Raw genomic sequence first — 15940 nt, forward strand, 5'->3', positions numbered from 1 at the left:
TGCTGTCCAAACAACCTAGGAAACAGTCTCAGGTCATAGATAAAACAAGCCCTCTTCTCCTTAGCTTTGCTGGCTGGGGATAATAGCAATTGCAATTCAAGGCTTATGGAGGACAGTTTGAGAAAGCTGTCCTCAAGGTACATGTTGCAGGAGTTTTCCAAAATTAAGCCAATCTGGATGGCATCAGTGCTTAGATGGGGTACTACTGGGGTGCTCTATTTATACTGACAGTTGGCATCATGGAAGGAGGGATACAAGTAGAACAGCTAACCAATTGGGTGGTTACACAAATTAATTCCATGATGGAGGAAAAGCAGGGGTCAGACAAAGCCTATAAAGATCAAATGGAAAGGTTAATTATTCAAGAGAAGAGTATCAACTTTTGTCAGAATTCACGTAACAGAAAACAGCAAAACACATTTATTGCATTGCTAAATGCAAGGAGAAAGCAGGGAGTAAACATCAACAGACGTACTTAAAGTAGTTTATTAAGGCACAGTGAATCAGATAACTCCTGCTCGGGGCCAAGCATACTCATTTCTCCCTGACAAAATAAAATACCAGTTTTAATACTGACAAAGAATTAAGCGCATCAAAACACACTGGATCCTTGAAAATCCGGTGGGTTTTTTTTTAGGTTAGCTTTCTGGATTTCGTTAGTCTGCTGTCATCCGGACTTTTACATCTTGCTACATGTTTCTACCCCCAACTATAATAAAGGTGGTTGTGTTTAGACTGTATCTCTGGATTGGTTTCCAATTTCCCTTCTGCAAACTTAAAGGCTCTTTAAATTCCCAAAAGAAAGGAATTGTGCTTTTTTTTTTTTTTTTTTAGAAAACAGTGATTTTTCCCTGATTATTCTTTGCTTTATAGATTTATTCTGTTTATGGGCTGTTCTTGAGAATCTTCCAGTGTGATGAACACCATGATGCTGTTTTCTGCTCAGAAAAGTAGGAGGCTGACACAATCTAACTCAACAACATTGTGGATCCAAGCCAAAATAACATGCAAATCAGATTCAGTTTGAACAGGGAAGATGGCAGATAAATTGTATCATTGATTTCTCACCCATTGTACTAATCTCCCCTTACTTTACTTTGGTCCTTACTTTAATGGTGTCTAGGATGTTTCAGGTTGTTTACTAATGATATTTTACTACTTATATTGGGGTTTTATGGTTTTGATCTTTTTTTATGTCTATCTAAATTTGTGGAGGCTACAAATATTGCCAAATCAAATTAAATAATTTGTTCATTACAAAATTTTAGTTTACCGTAAGGCTTTCCCCCCAAACAGTGGGAGAAGATTAGGGAGCATGTTAATACAGATTGATCTGGCATCAATCCAGATGTTAACATGCCATCTAATATTCATTGTTTTTTATGTTTTAACTGGTTGCGTTTTATAGTTTTAAAATGATTTCTGATGCCTCTTAATCTTGGACTGGAGGGCCCCCCCCCAGAGTTGGCTGAAAGATGGGTGGCTATATAAACGTTTTAAACAAACAAATAAGACTGAAGATGTTGAAAAACAGCTGTGTGTCTGCTTCTCTTTATAAGGCTCATGTTGCTCTAAAATTTATGTAAGGATTAGAAGCCATCAATGTATATTGGAGATCCTGTGCGTGATTGCCACCGGGAGATTCACTCCCAATAAATGCCTCTGAAGAAAAGAAAGGCATTTAGACATTCCACCCACAATCCTAATGACAGTCATATATTGCAGCATTAGCCTAATAAGCAGCATCAACCTCATTAGGGACCCAGCCCTCCCTTGGCTGCAGGTGGGTTGCAGTAGATGTCATTAGTGATATTATGCCCGCCTTCCTTCATAATGGATCCAGTGGGCTATTGTGTTTAACTGATCTCATCGAGAGCTCCCTCCTGGGACCATGACAAACACGATGTCAGGAAACAGACAATTCCTCTCTCTACTCAGTTTAAGTGCCCTGTGTACATATAGATTGAAGTCTCCAAATGGGAGCGCTCTAAGTGATGAGGGGGAGAGCTCAAGAAGGTCTTTTCAAGCTTGAGTGCACAGGATCACAGCTGAGGCCAACATGATTTAGACAATCCAGACAGAGGGCTGCTTTTAATAAGTCTCTAATACTTTTAGGGAAAGGAGGTCAAAAGGGCGCTACTAAGGCAATGACATCGAGAAGCGTGATCTTTTCAGGAAACTGGGCGAAAGTCATGCCGGTTGACATTTAAGAGATTATCCGATAGACATTCAAAGGAAGAAGTAATTTTCACAGAAAGGTAGTGTGGAAGACACATCCCTGCAACAAAGACTATATTTAATTCCCCGCTTCTTTGACTCAATTATTCTAGATATTTTAGGGCAGGGGTAGGCAACCTTGGTTGTTTTACGACTCGTGGACTTCAACTCCCAGAATTCCTGAGCCAGCCGGCTGGCTCAGGAATTCTGGGAGTTGAAGTCCACGAGTCATACAAGAGCCAAGGTCGCCTACCCCTGCTTTAGGGTAACCTTTCTTAGGTTGAGTTGGACTATAGCTTCCAAAATGGCCAGCTAGCATATGCAATTTCCATTGGCTGCAGGGAATTCTGGGAGTTGTAGTTGAACATGTTTGGAGGGCACTCAGGTTAGGGAAGGCTGCTTAGCATGTTTCCAAGCAAATTTCCAAGGCTGATTTCCCCATTATTTGGGGAAATCAGTCTGGTTCTCTGGATAGGCACTATGTTGCCACAGTATTATGAAAACTGAACTCTAGTATACTGTATTTGAAGAGCATCAGAGTGGGAAAAACTAGAATCAGCATAGCTACGAGGCTTGGTCTGTCAGCTTCACAAACACTTCCAAATCTGATCCTGGAAATACCTACACCAGCAATTATTCCCACATTATGTCCTAGGGAAATATCAAGAAGAGATAGCAATTTAGGCACAAATCTGATAAGATCTTTAGTTTCTTGCCAAGGATAAAAATTGCTCTTTGTTGACATTCCTGTAACTTTCCTATTAATATCTAACACAAAGAACAAAAATTCCCACAAAAATACGGAGGGTAAGAAACAGAGTGATTGGGTTCTATGAGATATTCCAAACTGAAGGCAAGAAAAGCAGTTTTTTTTTTATTCCACCGAAGTCCTTCAAAGGCAACCAGCTCCCATATATTTCAAAAGCAGGTCCACTAGAGGGCGCACTTAGCATTCCAGTGGACACTCTGGAGATCTTACTTGGCTTTGAACTAAAGGCATTCTGGACAAGTTATGTCAAGAAACCCTGGTCAATTAGGCCTTATCAAATTAAAGAAAGCTAAGAATTCAGATTCCTGAAGTTGAAACTCAAATACTTTGGCCACTTAATGAGAAGGAAGGACTCACTGGAGAAGGGCCTAATGCTGGGAAAGATTGAGGGCAAGAGAAGAAAGGGACGACAGAGAATGAGGTGGCTGGATGGAGTCACTGAAGCAGTAGGTGTGAACTTAAATGGACTCCAGAAGATGGTAGAGGACAGGAAGACCTGGAGGAACATTGTCCATGGGGTCGCGATGGGTCGGACACAACGTCGCAATTAACAACAACAACAAAAGAATTCAGACAAGAATTCTATCCTTTCTTTCAGAGAGTTCTCTCTCTTATCCTTATGTTCTCTCCTTTTGATAGAACGCCCGTTTGGCTGATTTGCAAGAGTTTCTTTTCTTTATAATATATATAACATTTTTTAAAAAAATTAGTTTAAAGAGTATCAAATCCAAGCCTCTGTCCTGAGATAGGAAGCTATGGTCCAGTTCACCCATCATGCTAAATCTATTTATTGAATAGATAAAAGTTGTTTGGGTTGAGCTACAGTACTGTGAACCATGAAAAATAGTTTACAAGCCATCATAGGTAGATTCATTCAACATCACAAAACCAACGATAATGGCTTGCTGAGGTATGGGGAAGTATGTTTCATTAGCTTTCTGGGATAATGTCCAGAATTACTCGCATCCCTTTTGTCCAAGAAGAAGGCCATTTCTCAAATAACTGCCAATATATTTGGGGGCAAATAATATACCAGACTTACTATTCTTCATCCAATTGTGTCTTTGGGCCTAGCCACAGTTTAAACAAGCTGCAACAGAACTAATTCTCTGCTCAAAGCCTTAAGAGAGACGTCCACCTTCAGCAGACTGCTGCCCTCTGATGATCATCCAGAATCACCCTTCATTTTGTAATCTGACCAGTTCTACAACATGCAGCTTCTGCATAGAGACTTGATCCTTCGTTCAGCATGCAAAAGCAGATACTGGTTGGTACACCACCTTCTCAGAATATCCATCCCTAGAGGACTTTTCCTGAGGCTCCCCTTTCCATCGCTTTTTCCACACATAATAAAAACTATTCACCTGGCTTTTTCTTCCTGATTTGGGGGGGGGGGTTGCATCTATTGTTAGTTCTATTTGGGTACATTTGGCATTTTATTTTATGTGACCGAGGAGTGAATCATACGTAGTGTTAAAGTTATTAATACATAAGTAAATGTATATTTAGAGCATGTGATATTCTAAAGCCAGAATATGTTTGCTTCTAGCAGTGCATGAAACAGAACACCAAATTAGCTCTTGGTCTCATTTAATAGGGCTGTTAAAACCACCACCCACCCTGTTTCAATTAAAAATAGAGATTTTTTTTTTTACCTTGCAGTCCATCTTCAGTATATGCTGGGCAATGACTTTTGCCTCGTTATTCACAAACAGCTCTTTCACTCTCTTCAACATTGTGGTCTCCAAGGGCTTGTTTTCTAGGGGAAGAAGTTTTGACTCAAAATGGTTTGGCCTGAAACCAGAGACCTTCTCAATGACAGGTGTGACAAAGATGGGACACTCTTTGCTTCTCTCCAACTGAGCTGTCTGTGGATCCACAGAACTCAGCAAGGAGTCACTGTCCTCCAGGATCAAGGCTGAATGGATCCCATTGTCCTTCGTTGTCAGATGCTCTACAAAGCTGTTTTTCTGACATAAAGGTTGCTTTGTTGGCCTGCCTTCTGTGGGAAGAGCTGCGTGCAGTTCACAATAGAGGACTTCCAAGCCCGGCAGTGGCCTCAGAAATGGCAGTTTACTGGGCTTTGGTGGGGGTCTCAAATGAAGTTGGCTGTCAGACCCCCTGAGCGCATCACTAATTTGCAACTCTGAAGCAAATCTCCGGAAGACCAGGGGGCTCAGATTAGGTTCACTGCCAGTTCTAAAAGCCGGAGGCTTCGTACAAGGACTGTTTTCAGTTTCTGTTCCTTGGGAAGAATATCTTGAACCTGGAAAGTAAAGGGAGAAAAGAAGTGTGATGTTGCTATTTTGAGGGATCAAACTGAAGGTGACCAAAGCTTGATCAGAAAGTCAAAGAAGAAGGAGGATTCCTAAAGTCCCTTGCCAGAATGCCCATAGCCATGTAATTTGTCCAGAAGTGGACCAGGCCTACTTCCATGTCTACGATTCTGCCTGACTTCAGGATATGGCAGTGAGGGCAAGCCTTTTAGAGACCGAGTGCCCAAACTGCAACCCAAAACCCACTTATGTATCGGCGGGTGCTGGGTGGGCATGGCCCATTGGGTGAGCGTGGCCCATTGGGTGGGCGTGGCTGCGGTGGTAACAGCAGACTGGATGGGACTAAAAAGTTCAATCAATCAATTCCAACTTTGCGAGATCTTTTTTTTTCCTCCGGGAGAAGTTGAAATTGATTGATTGATTGAATCTTTTTTTTTTTTTTTTTTGCACACAGCAGCAGATGCCTAAAGTGAAAAGGTTTTATAAAACCCAACCGAAGGCCTAGGACTGGGGTAATGGCGCGCGTGCCCACAGAGAGGGCTCTGCGTGCCACCTGTGGCACGCGTGCCATAGGTTCGCCACCACGGGGATATGGTATTAACAAGGTAATTTCACTGAAGTGAACAGATTTCACATCACAACTGAAGGTTGTGATAGCAGTAGACTGCACTTTGCAGAGGTACAAAACAAAAAAAAAAGGAGAGCTAAGAGCAACTGTAGGGAGAAGAATCCAAATACAGATAGTCCCCAACTTACAACAGTTCATTTAGTGCAGCGGTTCTCAACCTATGGGTCGCGACCCCATTTGGGATCGAACGACCATTTTACGGGGGTTGCCAAACAACGCGATCTGCCATTTTTTCCCCTCAGGGGGCGGCGCCGCGCATGCGCACCGCGCCACGCATGCGCAGCGCGTCCGTGTGACGGGGGTCACCATCATACAAAGGTTGAGAACCGCTGATTTAGTGACCGTTCAAAGCTACAACGGCTCTGAAAAAAGTGACTTATGACCATTTTTCACACTTACAACCATTGCAGCATCCCCATGGCCACCTGATCAAAATTCAGATGCTTAGCAACTGGTTCATATTTACGACGATTACATTCTCCTGGGGTCACGTGATCAGTTTTTACAATCTTCCTGACAAGCAAAATCAACGGAGAAGCCAGATTCACTTAACAACCATGTTACTAACTTAACAAACCACAGTGAATCACTTAACAACTGTGGTCAGAAAAGTCATAAAATGGGACAGAACTCACTTAAACGACTGCCTCGCTTAGCAAACAGAAATTTTGGGCTCCATTATGGTCGTAAGTTGAGAATTACCTGCATAAAGATACGGCAAGTGTAATGAAAGGGGGGAATGGTATGAAAATCCTACAATTTATTTATAACATGGATTTTGAATAACACATGGGAGAAAAAGTGTGGATTGCCACTTTGAGCTTGGCGTGGGCCAATTACTGGGAGGAGAGGAGAAAAGAAGAAATGGGATTATCTTTAAGCTTTGGGATATGAGCTATATACCTTCTTGCATGGGAGTGCCATATCCATAATATGTTCTCCTACAGTTCATATGTGAACCTAATCAGCATGTCAGCCTCGTGAGCTTTCTATTTCCCCGCAGTCCGGGCCTATCACTATTTCCTAGAGGAAAATGTTTCAGGATCCTTGTACTTGAATGCCACATACGTAAGATGCATAGCTGAGGGACAGTTGAGTGACAAATTCCACCCATTTATCATACTCTCCCTGCAGTCCTCCCAGATATACAAAGCAGCTGCAGCGGGAAATCACTCTGTGGTGAATGAGGTATTACCGGCAGTACAGTCAGCAGTGGAAAATCTCCAGGCCTTAGAATAGGAGCCGATCTATAATTGACTCTGATGGGCCCAAGCAGAAATAAGGACTTTGTGACTCACTAAGATGAAAAGAACATTTTCTAGAAAAGGGAAGCTGAGCATACAAGGATTTATGAATGGAATGAACTCCAGAGACTAGCCCCTGTGTTACCCAGAAAGCCAATGGCCTTTAGAATATAGGTTAACACTTACAAGAAGCAACGGATGGAAACTAATCAAGGAAAGAAGCAACCTAGAACTGAGGAGAAACTTCCTGACAGTTAGAACAATTAACCAGTGGAACAACTTGTCTCCGGAAGTGGTGAATGCTCCAACACTGGAAGTTTTAAAGAAGAGACTGGACAGCCATTTGTCTGAAATGTTATAGGGTTTCCTGCTTGAGCAGGGGGTTGGACTAGATGACCTCCAAGATCCCTTCCAACTTCTTCTTCTTCTTCTTCTTCTTCTTCTTCTTCTTCTTCTTCTTATTATTATTATTATTATTATTATTATTATTATTATTATTATTATTATTATTATTATTATTAAGTTATTAAAGCTCAGGATTTGCCAACTGGTTCACAAACAAAGATTCTCCTGACATAAAAGAGACTTGGCTGAACTGCAGTGTCACCCGGCAAAGAGGGAGAGATTGACAAAACTTCTCATCCTCTTAAAGCAGGGGTGTCAAACTCGCGAGGTCACGTGACATGTCGCAATGTATTGAGACTTTTTCCCCATTGCCGGAGCTGGGATGGGCGTGGTTTTGGCATGACACATCTGGCCCATAGGCCGGCAGCTTGACACCCCTGCCTTAAAGTAATATGAAGCAAATTCAGCCACTTCTCCAGTTTTCCTCTATTCCTCAAAACTGGGAGAATGAATAAGGAAATAGGGGAACATTCAAACAAGAGATACAACCCAGATATACCTCAAACACTACCTGTACTATTAATAATGTTCAGGGGGAATATACCTATTTTAACACGATAGATTTATACTTAGATGGCAACAATTTTGTACTATGCTAAAATTATACTTTGCAAATTAAGAAAAGATCGGTCTGATTACTCTCACTTTGAATAATTTATTCTATAATTAATTTTGTTTTGCATCACTTATTTTGCTTTTGGAAGCTTGGAAATTATCAATAGGCAGTTTAGAGAATACTTCAATCCCTCAGTTACCTCAGAGACTGGAAGAGGAATTGCTCAAAAACCATTTTGAAGTGCAAAATGCTTTCTTGAGAAAAAGAAACCAGAAAATAAAGAGGAAAATGGGAATTGGGAATGAAGTTATTGCTTAATTTAAGCACAGAGGTCCACAATTCTTCTTGCTTTGTCAATGTATCATATTTTGGCCCTAAGGGTACTCCTCATGGTGATTCTCTGGACATGTTGGGATACATCTGCGAGACAGATGTTTTCTGCTATAACTAGCTAACATAATTATCATTCTCGGAGGAAGAGGAGAAGATTGAGTGAAAGACTCGGTTGCCATAGATTTTGTTATTTTGTCTTTATGTTCTGTTTCCTTTTTTTAAAGAAATCAAAACTATAGTCGTGTGTGTGTGTGTGTGTGTGTATGTGTGTGTGTTATGGTTCTATATAGTTGGAGGCCACAATAAAGAGACAGTCCTTAGAATTCTTGTCATTTTTTTGTTGAATTTTTAGAACCCTGGCATGTTAATGCTGGGATTTTATTGCCTATGTGTAGGTGAATCCATGTAGCTCTTTATGTTTCTTTTTTATCCTTAAAACAATACATGTAGTAGTACTGCAATATATGGAACAGCAGCAATAGCAGCTAGGAGATAACAAGATCCTCATCCTTACCATTTATTTAAGGTGAAAAGTCCTTCAAGCTGAGTTTAACTTTTGGCGCTTCTTGCCAGTTTACCACTGCCTTCTCCCACAATGTTTTTGTCAACTTCTCAAACTATCCTGCAGCCCTGAAAAATCCCAGGTAGTCTCCCATCTGAATATTAAGAAGTCCCTGCAGATTTTTGTCTGCTAGTCATTATTTATTTATTTATGAGACTTATATACCGCTTTAAGTGCAACTATAGGGGGTGGCACTCATCTCCATTTCGAGGCCATGAAGACATTTCCATGGTCATGTGGCCAACATGATATCACGGAGAACTGTTTCCTTCCCACCAAAGTGGTACCTGTTTATCTACTCACATCTGCATGCTTTTGAACTGCTAGGTGGACAGGAGCGAGGTGAAGACGAGTGCTCGCCCTGTCCTGTGTCGCTTGGGTCTTGAACCCGGGCTCTTGGCTTTCCAACCAACAAGCCCAGTGTCTTAACCACTGAGCCATTGAGCTGCCCCTGAGTACCAACCAGAGCAAATTCTGCTTAGCTTCCCAAAGCAACTAAGGTTGGCTAGTTTCTGTTATCTGCGGGAGCATTGTTTATTTCACCCTTTTTCGAATGCTTCTTCAACTCATTAATTTTTGCAATAGTTAGGAAATTTGCCTCTAATGATATTTGGCAAATAAGATATTTATCTAAAAGTACATTGGATGAGATTGCAGTCTTTAGTTTATCTAAATTGCACTATTCCCGAGACCCAAATAAGGCACAGATAGGTAAGGACTCAAACAGTCCATATTGTATTTATCACTAAATTAAGAAAAGGGAGGCAACCTGGCTAAGACTGAGCTTCTGTTGGGATAAGGAATGGATGAAGAAATCCATATAGATATTTTATAGACACAAGTTATATTAACAGCAACCTACTGCCCCAACTCCATTCACCTTTTAAGTGTAGACCAAACATACCTATTGGCAGATAGCTTTCTGACTGATGAGTCTTTAAGGGGAATCGCTTCTCCGGCAGGTGATCCAAACACGCGGGCTGACTACCGCTTTTTTCTTTGTTTCTGAAACAAAGAAGCAATTGGCACAATGTAGTTCACCTCTTTGGGGAGTCCACCTTCTGCCCTCCGCATCTGATCTGTTTCTTCCAATAGGCCACTTGGCTTTATTGGGTTCAAAGGAAATGCAAAGTTCCAGAGGGGAGAGAAATGTTGCTTTTCAGAGGCCTGCAGCAAACCTTCCCTTCAAAACATGTCTGGGTTATTTAGGTGAGAGCATAGCATGGGAAGGAAGTGGATGCTCCTCTGGGAGCAAGTAAAAGGCTTCAAAATTTAGAAAAGTTAACAGCATTCGGAAAATACCTGTTGGTCTTTCAAGTGGGCTTTGTCTTGACCAGTGTTTCTCAACTTTGGCAACTTCCAAGAAGCGTGGACTTCAACTCCCAGAATCATGGCTGGCTGGAGAATTCAGGGAGTTGAAGTCCACACTTCTTGGAAGTTCCCAAAGTTGAGAAACACTGTTCTAAATGGACAAAGACAAGATAAGTCTATCTTTAATATTTTATTTGTGTTTAACTTCTGCACACCTGAACCAAAATAGCATAAAGCTTTTTTTTTTTAATGCACTACTTCCTAAAGCTTCTGTTACAGCAATCTTGCCTATTCTGGCATGTATCAAATGTCACACAATGTATTACAAACTAATCAACCCTCTTGGAGTCTAACCTGTTTTTGAATCCATGCTATCGGTTAGTTGGTGGTTCACTGTGTGTCAGAAGATTGTGTTAATGGAATAAAGCATGGTTAAGTTAGCTAGGAATCAACCACCAGTGTGAATGAACCTTACTGTAGTATTACTCTCAAGTTGCAGAAGTTGGACCAGAATATCAAAGTTGGGCTAGTAAGATCAGCTCACTCCTTCACACAGTAACCCTGTCCTTACCCTCAACCTAGACTACTTCAAAAGTTTTACTTGAGTAAATGAGAAGGAAACCACATAGATTTCTTTGAGCTCCAGAGGGAGCAAAGAAGGATTTAAATTCACATACACAGGCAAAATGCATGGGCATGCGCGCGCGCACGCACACACACATACACACCAATGAAGGTATTGCCAATTGGTTAATCTGCTTGCCTGATTGTTTAAGGTAACATAACCAAAGAACAAAAAATAAATAAATCAGGAAATAGGTGGACTGGATTTCTGGACATGCTTAAAATTATTCTAAATGGCTATAGAAGCGAGATATTGGCTTGCAAACCCAGAGATGGCTTAGGAGGTGCTGACCATTTTGCATAATATAAATCCCCTTTCTTGACAAGGTACTAATTAAATTGGTCTCTCTCTCTCTCTGTACATATTTTAATGGAGAGAAGCAAAAAGACTCCCTAGCCTTTTTCTGCCACTTGAGCGAACACAACTTTGAGATGTATTTGAAAGGGACAAGGCAGGGAGCAAAGGGTTAAACCGCTTTCCCCAATCATTGGCCCTTCAGAGGTCTCTTCCAGCTTTCAGGAAGATGATACCCTTTGATTCCATTGCAGATCTTCTGCAATGTGATTTGAACGATTGAAAGAAAAGGAAGGGATTTTGCAAACCAATCCATCAACATACCCCTGCTGTTGAACGTTATAAACCACACACAACTCTCTCTCGTGAAACCAAGTGGCGGTACCTTAAAAGATTTCCTAAAGTGGACTCTCTGGCTTGTCGATTGCAGATATTAAGGCTCAGTCTTTGTGGGGTTTCTACTTGCCCCTCTGGAATGCTATCTTCTCTTGGCAGGACTGGAGAAATCCCGTATTTCTCCTCCAGGCATCTCAGAGGAACCGTTCTGTTTATGGGCTGAAATATAATCGCTCCGCTCTGCTTTGATATGGGCTTGCGATTTCCCACATAGCATCGCACCAGGCCAGGGACAGTGTCAAAGCCTTCGTCTTCAAAGTGAAACTGCACCCGGCAGTGAGCTTCGCTGAGCCGCACGATAGTTTTATTGATCTTGAAATGCTGAGAGATGTTTTTCCACTGACAGGTAAGGACAAAATTGCCAGGACTGGAGAGAGAATCTCTGATCAAAAAGTCACCGTCTCTCTGAACGAGGCTCTCAGACACCTTTAAAAGAAAAAAAACAGGCCTGTTTGAAACAAGAGGGAATTATCCACTGCTGGGCTTCCCCAGTCAGTTTTTTTTTTTAATCGTTGTCTCGCATATTTTTTAGTAAGGATATGCATACAACAATCTTCATGGCACAGTGTGGAAGGGACTAGATCAGGGCTTTTCAACTAGTGGTATGGGTACCACCTGTGGTACATTGGCACCTGGCAGGTGGTACGCAACCATCCTAGAAAAGTGGTAGCGGGGGAGGGGAATGAGCTGGACTGGTGGCAGCACTGCATAAGCCTGAGCGAGAGACAGCTGGCACTGCAAGGCTGTCAGGGCTCAGTGGAAGCGCCAGGATCAGTGCCGCTTTCCAGCTGATCGGCACTTCTTCAGGGGTGTCAGGGCTCAGTGGAAGCGCCAGGATCAGCGACAGGCTCCAGCTGGAAAGCAGCACTGATCCTGGTGCTTCTGCTGAGCCCAGAAGAAGCACCTATCAGTTGGAATGTTGCAGTATCTCCAGGGTCTTGTGATTTACATTCAGATGCTTGGCAACTGATTCAAATTTATGACGGTCACAGTTTCCCAGGGTTATGTGAAGTGACCAAAACCTGCTGCAACTACTCAGCAGACGGGGGAATAAAAACCAAACAACTGCCCACCCCACCCCCACTGCCAATCCTCAACAGAAATGCTCACAACAATGAACACCTCGGACAGGAGGAAGAGCGCTGCCGGGTGTGCAGGCAGGTGTCTTGCTCAGCTATGGTTTGGGGGGCACTTTTTTCAGTACCATTGTAACTTTGAACAGTCACTAAGCTTGTGAGATTTACTTGTTGTAAATCAAGGACTACCTGTACTTTATCACTTTTTTCCTTTTTTTTTTTTTTTTGGTCATCAAGTTTTTGACACCTTGCTAAGCGGCTGGTGGTACTTGGATATTGCCATATCCTAAAAGTGGTACAATGGGTGAAAAGGTTGAAAAGCCCTGGACTAGATTACGTGTGGGACGACCTATCTCCAATTCGGTCTGCCCATCTCTTGAGATTCAACAGGATGGCCATGCACTGGTTTTCCCTATGACAGGGATCCCCAATCCCCGGGCCTCAGCCCACTACTGGGTTGTGGCCAGTTCAGAACCGGGCCACGGAAAGAGTTGAGAGAGCATGCATGCAGTTCCTTTGCATGAGTGGCAGTTACATGAGCATGTGCAGCTTCCTTCACACAAGTGACGGGGAGCTTGTGCTTATGTGCGCAGCTCCCCTCAACACAAGTGGCGGGCATGTGCACTTGCACTCCCTCCCCTCACATTAAAGTAGCACGCTCTAAGGCAATAGTCCTCAACCTTTCTGACTTGGCCGCCCAGGTGGGGGAGGAGAAGGGATGGTTCTGTCCAAGTGGCAGGTGTGCATGTGCTTGCAGAGCTCCCATTTGTGTGAGCGGTGGGTGCTTGCATGAGAGGAGCTTCTTGCGAGAGTGCAAGCACCTGCCTCTCGCATCAGGGGAGCTGCATGTGAGAGTGCAAGCGTCCACCGCTCACACAAGGGGAGCTGCTCGCGCATGTGTGTTTGCCTGATGCTTTCCGCAGCCTGGTTCCGAACTAGCCGTAACCTGGTAGTGGGCCATGACCCTGGGTGTTGGGGACCCCTGATCTAAGGGGACCCATCTTGGTTACCTTCTCTGTTGCAATGCTTGCCCTTTATAATGGCACTGACCCTGCTGGCTTTCCATAACTCTTTAAAAAAGTTGGGGGTTCTTTTTCTTTTTCCTTCCCAGGCCTGGATGCCAAATAGTTTGGGTTGTCTGAATAGTTTGGGTTTGGCCTCCGTTTGTGCTCTTTCGTGCTATGCTTTTTCAGTCTCTATGCTTATTGTTTGTTTTTTATATTTTTAATCCTAGGTTAGCAAACCAGAGTCAAAATTTGCAAGTTGGGCAGCCACATAAGTTGCTCAAATAAAAAGTAATATTTAAAAAATGGAGGGTGGATTACAAAGCATTAAAAATATGTTCTGGAATGCTTCATATTTATTTGACAAACATTCAGCAAAAACAGTAAGTCATATTATAGTTTGCTGCACAGTCAGCCAGATGTTTAGACTGGATTTGACATTTTTATCCATCTACTGAGTCCTTCCCAAGTTGTTCCAAGTAAAGCTGCCATTTGCAATTGACTGATGGTGAATTTGTCAATGCCAATTATTATTATTATTTTCCTTCTGCAGCTGATCTTATCCAGTCCCTCAGCTTTTCTGTATTAAGGTTCTGTCAGATTTCAATTTATATAGTCTTTCTTTTCTGGCTTTATTTTCATTTCCTCTGCCTCATACAGACATGTATTAGCTATGGTGTTTGAAGATTACAAAAAGATTAAGCCTATTTCCCACAAGACCAAATTCAGATTGCTTTATAAATATAAGACATTCCAAACTCTCCTATCTGGGGAGAATCATAATTCCGATTCTGAATGTTTTGCAGGAACAATCCGCCATCAGCAGCAATCCCTTCCTTCCTTTCCTTCCCCTTCCCTTCCTTACCCTATCCCAGTGATGGCGAACCTTTTAGAGACCAAGTGCCCAAACTGCAACTCAAAACCCACTTATGCATCATCGGGTGCTGGGTGGGCGTGGCCCATTGGGTGGACATGGCCCATTGGGTGGGCGTGGCTGCAGTGGTAACAGCAGACTGGGTGGGACTAAAAAGTTCAATCAATCAATTCCAACTTTGCGAGATCTTTTTTTTTCTCGTGAGAAGTTGAAATTGATTGATTGATTGAACCTTTTTTTTTTTTGCACATGGCGACGGAGGCCTAAAGCGAAAAGGTTTTATAAAACCCAGCTGAAGGCCTAGGATTGGGGCGATGGCACACATGCCCACAGAGAGGGCTCTGCGTGCCACCTATGGCACGCACTACCACTGCCCTATCCTAACCTACCCTATCCTAACCTACCCTATCCTACCTCTAGACTAGAGCAAGCAAACTGGACTAATTATGGTAAATTCCACTTTTTGAAGAAAATATATGCTCTCTTTCACAGCAATCAGTTCAGTAATACTTGATAATATGCTACCCCATCACATTGGAGTGCTCAGAGAGCATTCCATGAGGTTTAACACTCACCTAGATCATTTTATTTTCAACTGAGAGGAAAGATTTCCTGTTGTGTTTTCAATCTCATTCAACTATTTACAGCAGCTATTACCTGGGAGACTCTATACCGCAATAAAATTGTTAATCTCTGAGGCTGCATAAGCACTCTTAACCTTCTGACTGCTATAAAGTCAACATTAATATTTTTCTGGAATTATTCAGGGTATGCATACTAATTGGGAAAAGAAAAGTGATCAGCACACAATGAGGTTTAAACATGCCAGTGCTAATAAAATGTAAAGCTTTGATGATGTAAGCAGCCTGGTGCCTTCTAGATAGTTTGAAAGTATAATTCCTGTAATACTAGCCATGGCCGGTAGGTACTATACTCCATATCATTATGAGGACAACAGATTAGTGATAACTGACGTAGTTTGACAGTACTCACAGTGACAATTTCATAGGTCACCCAATCCCATCATGATGTCCATCAGAGTGAAACTATCCTTGATGTTAATTGCACAAATACCATGCATATATTTTAAAACTACACATTGTAACTACAGAAAGAATGAAGGCAGCTGCTAGGCCAAACCCTCCTTGTGGTAGACTTAATCTTAGAACACAGTATTGCATTGCAGGCTAACTCTGCCCACAGTCTGGAATTTCATCCTGATGAATTCAAGGTTGACTCAGCCTTCCATCCTTCCGAGGTCGGTAAAATGAGGACCCAGATTGTTGAGGGCAATATACTGACTCTGTAAATCGTTAGAGAGTGCTGTAAAGCACTGTGAAGTGATATATAGGGTCGAACTGCTATTGCTA

General features: G+C 42.3%; 1 protein-coding gene across 3 annotated transcripts in view; it reads right to left on the minus strand.

Moving 5' to 3' along the window:
- The window catches only part of BCAR3 (BCAR3 adaptor protein, NSP family member), a 104401-nt gene that overhangs the window by 13123 nt on the left and 75338 nt on the right, over positions 1 to 15940 (minus strand). For all 3 annotated transcript variants that reach the window (XM_039339743.1, XM_039339742.1, XM_039339744.1), the window contains 3 exons: positions 11606 to 12042; positions 9895 to 9995; positions 4642 to 5252 (listed from right to left, as the gene is read on the minus strand). In XM_039339743.1, coding sequence (XP_039195677.1) covers positions 4642 to 5252; positions 9895 to 9995; positions 11606 to 12042 — 1149 coding nt within the window. The remainder of the gene's footprint in view (positions 1 to 4641; positions 5253 to 9894; positions 9996 to 11605; positions 12043 to 15940) is intronic.

Source organism: Crotalus tigris, unplaced genomic scaffold (genome assembly GCF_016545835.1).
Source record: "Crotalus tigris isolate CLP2741 ecotype Arizona unplaced genomic scaffold, ASM1654583v1 scf7180000017739.2905288, whole genome shotgun sequence".
NCBI classification, from domain to species: domain Eukaryota; kingdom Metazoa; phylum Chordata; class Lepidosauria; order Squamata; family Viperidae; genus Crotalus; species Crotalus tigris.